The sequence below is a fragment of the Porites lutea genome, chromosome 14 (assembly GCF_958299795.1).
Source record: "Porites lutea chromosome 14, jaPorLute2.1, whole genome shotgun sequence".
In the NCBI taxonomy this organism is placed as follows: domain Eukaryota; kingdom Metazoa; phylum Cnidaria; class Anthozoa; order Scleractinia; family Poritidae; genus Porites; species Porites lutea.
The window spans coordinates 21,600,631-21,608,358 of NC_133214.1; the positions used below are offsets into that span (position 1 = coordinate 21,600,631).

Sequence of the window (7,728 nt, forward strand, 5' to 3'; positions counted from 1 at the left end):
CGTTCTTTAAAGAAGAACAATTTTGAACCTAACATTCGCACCAAAGACTACAACAGCTGCGAAGAATCGTTTCAATCCTTGGGTAATGGCGTGCCTTTTGACCGCAAAAGAGCTGCGTTTCACCGTGATGAGAGGGGCGACTATGATGAAGTAAACTGCGCAAAGCTAACAAAAAGAGCGCGAATATTGAACCAAGAAGCGTTCTCAAACGCTATCAGAAACTCAGAAATGTTTCGCACTGGTTATCTGTATCTTGACGCAAAGTTTCGTGCCCTGTCCTCCGCGGGCGGGCGATATGTTTGCTCTTCGCGGCCTTCGAAAGTGTTAAACGATGACTCGCAAGCATCAGATCTTCCGTTTCCAGAACAGTACACACCAGGCGAACATTCCGACATGCCCACCGCATTAGGAAACTTTGATTTAATGAACACCCTGAAGACTACGCAAGAATTCAGCGCCGGGGAACGAGAGAGGGATTTAAAAAGAGCAAGCGATTTTGGAGAGCCTGGTGACCAAAACGAGGACGAGCCGTTGGGCAAGAATAACAAGGAGTCCAACAACGTAAGCCAAAAAGACGACGAGAGAGCGAGTTACTGGGAACGCAGAAGACGCAATAATGCATCAGCGAAAAAGTCGCGAGATGCCAGAAAAGCGCGGGAAATACAAACCCAGTTAAAAGTTGATCTACTTGAAAAGGAAAACACGAGATTACTTGCGGAACTCCTCGCTATTCAGCATGAAAACCTGTGTCTGCGAAGGGTATTAGGCATTAAAATGTAAAACGTTTTATCAATGCAAAAAACGTTGGTATGCTTGAAATCTGAAGAAAAAGAACTGTCATTGCACGTAAGATATGTTTTGCTTAAGACAATAGTATTATTAGTATCATTCTGAAGAGGTCCGTAGGAAGATTTTCATTGCATGAGAAGTAAGTTGATATTTCCCATATTGCACTGTTATTAAAATACAACCCATCTACTGCTTATGATTCACAAATTCTTTATATAATTTGAGCTTAAAAAAGAGAAGACTCATTTGGTTTAGTTTCAAAATAGTGCCATTATTGAATTCACTTCGTCTGGAGCGGTTCCTTGCCAGCTTTTAATTGCATGGGCAGTGAGTTTCATATTGCATTGTTATGAAAATAAAATAAGCCTACCACTTGACTGTACAAACTGTATTCTCTTCGTTAACACCTGTCTAAACGTCGAGAGCTTCACAACGAGCAAAAGACAGAAAAAGAATACAGATGTGATCTACGCTACGGTGATGTAGTGGATAAAAGAAGAACGAGGAATAGTTTAAAACTGAACTTTGAGCCCAGGAGCTATTTCGTAAGTCGATTGAGCATGATCGTCCAAGTGAACGTAGTCCTGAATAGGACTGTTGTTGTTGACTGTGACTGACGTTTTGACAAACTGTGCGGTAGTCATCCTAGATGGTTATTGGCCTGATTGGTAACATCGCGATTTAACTGACTACCGCACAGGTTGTCGAAACGTCAGTCATTGTCGAGAACGGTCCTCTACGTTTACCCGGACGGTCACGGTCAACCTACTTGTGAGGAATAATTTGTTTGGAGACTGATACTGAGTCGCGAGGGGATTACAGTTAATGCAATTTCAGATTCATTCAGACACGCGCTTTTTTGAAATAAGCAGATTATAAATATGTCCTGTGCATAGACTGGATCATAACTTATGGCGGAAATGTACTAATATATCTCAACGAGACATCGCTCAATATTACTGGTTTTGTTCACTTCTCTGTCCAAATTATCCAAATCGAAGTATCATTGTAGAAACGAAGAAATCTAAATGAAACTTTCTTAAGCCATTCCAGTATCTTGAAACGTTTTACACCCGTAACCAACACAGCAACAACAGGGAAAGAGCGTTACTGTACTCCACTTCCCCTTCAACCTTGTTCCCAGGGTCCTCTCAGGGGACGAGTAAGAGAGGACCCTGGGACGAGGTTGTCTCGTCAGGTCCATAAATTCAAGGCGGGTTATATCAAAGCTGACGAGGCCTATACCTGTCCTTAAATGCGTTCTCTGATTGGTTCATTGTCGTGAATCTTGGCATCTCATTGGCTAGGCCTTAAACCGGTGCACTGTACTACTTCTACCTTTTGCAGTAATTCTGTGTGGAGAGTTTTATCAGATCCATGAAGGCGGGCTATGACTAGCTGACGAAGCCTACACTTGTCCTTGACTGCGCTCTCTGATTTGTCCATTGTCGTGAATCTTGGCACCTCATTGGTTAGGTCTTAAACCGGCGCACTGTACTTCTTTCACGTGCGAAAACTGATTCCGGCAGGGGTGGACGACGACGTCACGCATGATGCTCGCATCAAGTTTTCTTTTTACCATCACCATTGCTTGCTTACTTCCCAGACCTCCAGGGACAGAAGTATCGCTTCAGACCCCACACAAACAAGGAAACAAGAGTAGCCCTGGACAACAACCTTGCTCGTTTCTGGCAACGTGGCGCAACAAGGAAATTGAAAACTGCGGTCATCTCAAATCTGGTATCTAAAATCACAACAGTGCCCTATAAATCTATTGCTGTGTGTTTGCCTGTGAATTGAGCGAAAATAAAAACAAGAATTGCAGAAGTGACAAACCTGTTCCAACAAGATGTCGGCCGCTGTAAACACGAACTCCTCAACACTCATAGTCTGATTGCTACCTCCACTTCTTACTAACGCCTAAGAACAAATTAAATACACTCGTAAACATTCTGTCCATGAAGTCTTTTATTTGCAAAACCGACTCTTTTGAAATTGACCAATACATCACAGGCTATTGTGTTGGAATAAACAAAACAAGGCTGATTTGGCAACAGAACGGGAACGTCAGTTGACGACGGCGCGCGCAGATCAAACAACTGGCTTGACCAATGGCAGAGCGGCAAATTGGGCACCGGAAGTCGTGTTTAGTCCTTTCCACGCGCTTTACCGTCGTCAACTGACGTTCCCGTCCTGTTGACTGCCTAATGACTGCCTAATGTGTTTCAGAGCACGGGGGATCTCCGCTATAAACATGACGAGGGTTCTTGTTGGGATAATTTTGAAACACCCTTAATATCTAGTAACTCTTCTAAAAAGGCCTAAACGTTACATTTCAAGCCAATTTTAGAAGGATTAGTATGGAGTCATCAAGCCTTATGGTGCTTATATCTCCACATCAATTTGCAAGAACTGGCTGAATTTTGGCAATTTTTTCTTCACTCTTTTCTGCTGAGTGTTTTAATATAAAAACTGTTAGCGTTTACCCACCTCGGCCATGATTTTGTTCAATCTTAGTGAACTAAGCATGGAGCCAACTTGGATAACACTGCAAGGAACACATCTCAAATTACGGGATAATTTACATTCTTTAACGATTCTATTTCCTTCTTTTTTTCTCTTTTGATTCACCCCATATTTCTTCAAGACTATTGTGTTCTCATTACTAAAGAATAGAGGTAAAAATTACAGAATTACACAAAATTACAGTGTATCCTTGCCTGATAGGGTCATCAGTGGTCTTGACTGCAGCCTGTTTTAACTCGCTCAATATTGCATCACAGAGATGTTTATCAGCTTTGCCTGTTTAACCAAACAGAACTCAAAGATAAGGGTTTTCTAATAATCAAAAAATTCCCCAAAATAAGAGAAAAAGAACATTCCGTAATTGTGATGGTTAGTTTCAGAGTCTAGAATCTCTCAGAAATGTGATAATGACAGAGAAGATGCTGTTTGCAAAGTCTAGGCATCAATACAAACAGGACCCTTGGATACATATCGCTAAATTATTAAATGTCTCCATTGAGAAGGCCAAAAGGTCTACCAAAGATCAGAGTGGTTTTGCTGGTCGACTGTGTAATGCAACTCTACAGCAACAGGTTTACCATTTGGAGGATTTTAACTGTACTGTACTGTATCCCATATATACTTTCAATCCCGAATCATGCCACCATTTTGCCTTAAAACCTAGAATCCCAGCCTTCAAAAAATGCATGTCCTGCATTTCAGAAAACCTACTGCAGACCTGGACATAATTTCTGAAGAAATTGCAGGCCACCGAGATGAGATGCTTTAGGAAACTGCTTGGTATCTCATACAGAAAGCAAACACCATGCAGTCAGAGACAGATTCAGGCAAGCCATGAGGCCCTATAATGACATCTTAACCACATGAAGAAACCCAAGTTAAAGTTGTTTAGCCATGTAGCAAGATCTGCAGGGCTTGCAAAGACAATTTTACAAGGAACAGTGGAAGGAGGGAGAAGAAGGTGCCCACAAAAGAAGAGTTGGGAGAATAACATCTCTGAGTGGACAGGGTTGAAGTTTGTGATACCCTAAGAGAGGCTGGAAACAAAATCAAATACACAGGAAAGGATTGCTAGGTTCATGGCACCCGAACAGTCACCATGACTACGGGATAGGTGTAAGGTGCATTGGGGACCCTCTAATAAAATCTTTTCTCAGCCACAGACCTCTATCAGTCAAGTCCAGCTCATTATAAAGTGACTCAGCTTGCTTGAGAAAATCTGGCGATCAAAATAAGAAAAAAACCTATGTAAATAGTTAACTAAATACTACTAGCACCAGCACTATACCCATGGGATAAATTCAACCTTTCTAAATCTAAACTCCATAATTTAGCAAACAAAACTAACAATAGTTATTACTCAATACTGCCAAACTAGGTTTGAAGATAAAAATAATATAATTAAAAAAAAATGTGGTGTAGGAGACTCTGAGACCTGCCCTGAAAGAGCTACTTTAAAATTGTCATGCAGTTATTTAAACTGCGAGAGAAAGTTCTGTCATTAGAAATATCATCACACACAGCCATACTGTTGACAAAGGCCACTGCTATAACATCATTACTTTTATTTTATCATTGAAGGCAATTTATCAAATTGAGGAAACTAAGAGACTAAGGAAAAGCAATGTACAAAGGTTCAAATTAAACTATGAAGCAACCCTTGGCACAACTATTCATAAGCTTGACAATTTTTTTTATGCTAACCTTGATATATAAAAGTTGATAGAACTCCCACTTTAAACACTGGAAATCGAACTACTTCATAGTTATAACACAGGATTCGCTTCTGGAGAGGCTCTGCCTCTGTTCCACTCAGGTCTCTGCAGAAAAAAAGGCACTTTATTTGAGTGTCGACCCCTTTAGCACAAAAGTACTAACTGGGGACACTCTTTTCATATCTCCTACTGGAGATGCAATCACTACTTTACATGATCATCCAAGCCATGCAAAGGTTTAGCCATTTATAGGGCAAAGGTTAATTTTTATTTCTCAGTTTTTGTTAGGAAAATAGTTGGGAGAATTTGATGAAAGATCTTGACACAGCTGTGAATGAAATTGTATGGTGCAGCGCTCAAATGAAAGCTACTGAGCAGTACATGTAATTTCCTGAGGTACTGTTTATCACGCTGTGTTTTTAACTCAGAGTTTTTGGATTAAATACTATGAAGGACCATTGCAATGAAACGTCACTCTCCATCACTGCTTTCACATGACCCCCTTGTTTTTGTTGTAGTTAATTTTTTATCTCAGGTAATTTTTATTTTTCTTTTGTTTCAACTTCATTAACATACATTACCATACCCAAAAACAAAAGAAAAACAAAAATTACCTGAGGAAAAAAATTAACTACAACATTTTTGTTTTTCAAGTATTTTAAGATTAAACCAAAATTTGTCATTCTTGTTGAATTTGTAGATTGTTTGAAAGGGTTAATAAAAACATAATTACAAACGGTAACTAAAATAATTACCTGCAAAGCATTGTCAAAAGGTCATTATATGTCTTTCCAGTAAGTCCATGTAAGCCATTGCTATCTGCCAGGATACAGTTGTACAGACACTCTTTAAATCTAGTTATATTATGATCACTATACAATTTTACACGAACTCTCTTAAAGGGAATTTTTAAGATTGATATCATCTTTGAATTACTTTTCATGTTTACAATGAAGAATTGGCAGCAATATAAAAATTTGTTCAATTGTCACGCCTGGGGAAGTTGGCCCAAGAACTTGACCTCAGGTCTCCAATAAATGTTGCGTGTATAACAAGTACATGTGAGTGCTACTTTCTCCCTTTGAAAGGGGAAAAAAACTCAAAGGTAATTTCTGAAACTTGAACAGACAAAAACATCCTCAGATCTTCATGCTGATTTACCAATATTCATAAAATTAAAATGGGACAAAAGAACTAGTCCAGACAATCAAGGAGTTTGAGATAATTGAGGTTTACATGTAATTGTAGCATCATTTAGATTATAATGCTTACTTTTCTGTTTGTGAAGGATGTTATAGGCAAGGAGAAGGTTATTTTGGAATGATGGTCTTGAATGGTGAGCCAATAGAAGCTTCTGGTGTGCTTTCATTAATGCTGTAGTAGTACTTGCATGGCAATCAAAACTTAAAGGATAGCCGAAAAAAAAATATATGAGTCAGTATTTGTACAGTTTACAGATTCCCTTTCAAAGGACCCCTAAGCCCAAAATTAACACCCTATTCCTGGCTATTCTCTGAAAGCACATGGTAGCCACTGGTGACCTGCTTTTGCCAATGGGTGAATTGCCCAAAGTTTTATGCTTGGCACCCTAGATTATCCCGGGGGGAGGGGGGAGGGGGGGGGGCACTTGGGTATTTTTTGGGTGGGTATGTGCTGCCCGGGACTCCAAATTGGCACCCCGTTCTAAAAAAAATTTCCCCTAAAATTGATACCCCTTTCTAGAATTCGCCTTAAAACTGATACCCCGTTCTAGAAATGGGCCAATTTTTTAATACTCCGTTCTAAGGTGCAAAGAGAACAACAGTTTGCTTGTTAACGCATTGAGCCGTATTTTTAAAAGCAATCTGTCCTTGAATAATTTCAAATGGCTGCTTACAAAACTGGAGCTTTCGTGCGTTCGAAATATTATACCCCGTTCTAGAAAACGCCTCTGAAATGGATACCCCATTCTAAATCAGGAGCTTCAAAATCACGACCCCGTTGGGCAGCACATACCCGTATAGGTAATGTATGGGAGTACCCCCCCCCCCGGAGATTATATATTATCACAGGTTGTGGACAATCTACCTCATTTCTTACGGTACAGCCAACTCACTCTACGACTTTGGGACCCCAGAAACAGGAAGTACAAAGATGGAAACTGTCCCCTCCCCCCTAAACATACACCCCATGCCACACCCCTTGACTACCCAGAGCAGTACTTACAATTCAGCAAGGAAAGAGATGGGATCTTCAGGTCTGTTTTCAATGACAAGAGTTATAGCATCTTTAATGTCACTTGTGACACCAGTGCGAGCTATAAAGAAATGAATGACATTAAGGTTCCTCTAGAAGACGAATCTAGTATAAAGATAAGATGTAGAAGACTTTTACTTTAAACTGAATGTCTCTGCAAGAACTCCAATTGTTGTTTAACTCAACTGCATGTGAGATTTGTTTACCCCTTGTCTTTTGTGCAGCTTTTGTGACAAGAGTTTGCTTAGCAACAAGCTATTTGCATCTCACAATCTTCACAGCTACAGTAATTCAGCTAAGAAGATACATTACTTACACAGAAAGTCGAGAGGGCTTTCTGCCTTGTCTTGCTTTAGATCATCCAACAAATTTGTTTTCGAAGGCTTCTTTTCCGCCATTTTGTTTTTCTGTCCAGGGAGAGTGAGAAAGACTGGGTAGGAGTGACACATTACGGTCGACTACA

General features: G+C 40.0%; 1 protein-coding gene across 1 annotated transcript; it reads right to left on the reverse strand.

Annotated features, from left to right (window-relative positions):
• Positions 1-1,824: 1,824 nt before the first annotated feature.
• On the reverse strand, positions 1,825-7,700 carry LOC140924091 (tubulin polyglutamylase complex subunit 1-like). The gene is made up of 10 exons (XM_073374090.1): positions 7,582-7,700; positions 7,236-7,326; positions 6,303-6,433; positions 5,786-5,849; positions 5,020-5,135; positions 4,481-4,534; positions 3,510-3,591; positions 3,280-3,337; positions 2,626-2,709; positions 1,825-2,533 (listed from the first exon to the last, which is right to left on the reverse strand). The coding sequence occupies exons 1-10, from the start codon at positions 7,661-7,663 to the stop codon at positions 2,516-2,518; spliced, it is 780 nt and encodes a 259-aa protein (XP_073230191.1). The 5' UTR covers positions 7,664-7,700; the 3' UTR covers positions 1,825-2,515.
• Between the last annotated feature and the right edge of the window lie 28 nt (positions 7,701-7,728).

Excerpts from the sequence above, each read along its gene's own strand:
- LOC140924091 (XM_073374090.1), bottom strand. The coding sequence starts at position 7,663 with ATGGCGGAAAAGAAGCCTTCGAAAACAAATTTGTTGGATGATCTAAAG. Across the intron at positions 6,434-7,235 it reads ATCTCTTTCCTTGCTGAATT|TTTTGATTGCCATGCAAGTA; the intron begins GTAAGTACTGCT and ends CTATCCTTTAAG. Across the intron at positions 3,338-3,509 it reads ACCACTGATGACCCTATCAG|TGTTATCCAAGTTGGCTCCA; the intron begins GCAAGGATACAC and ends TGTTCCTTGCAG.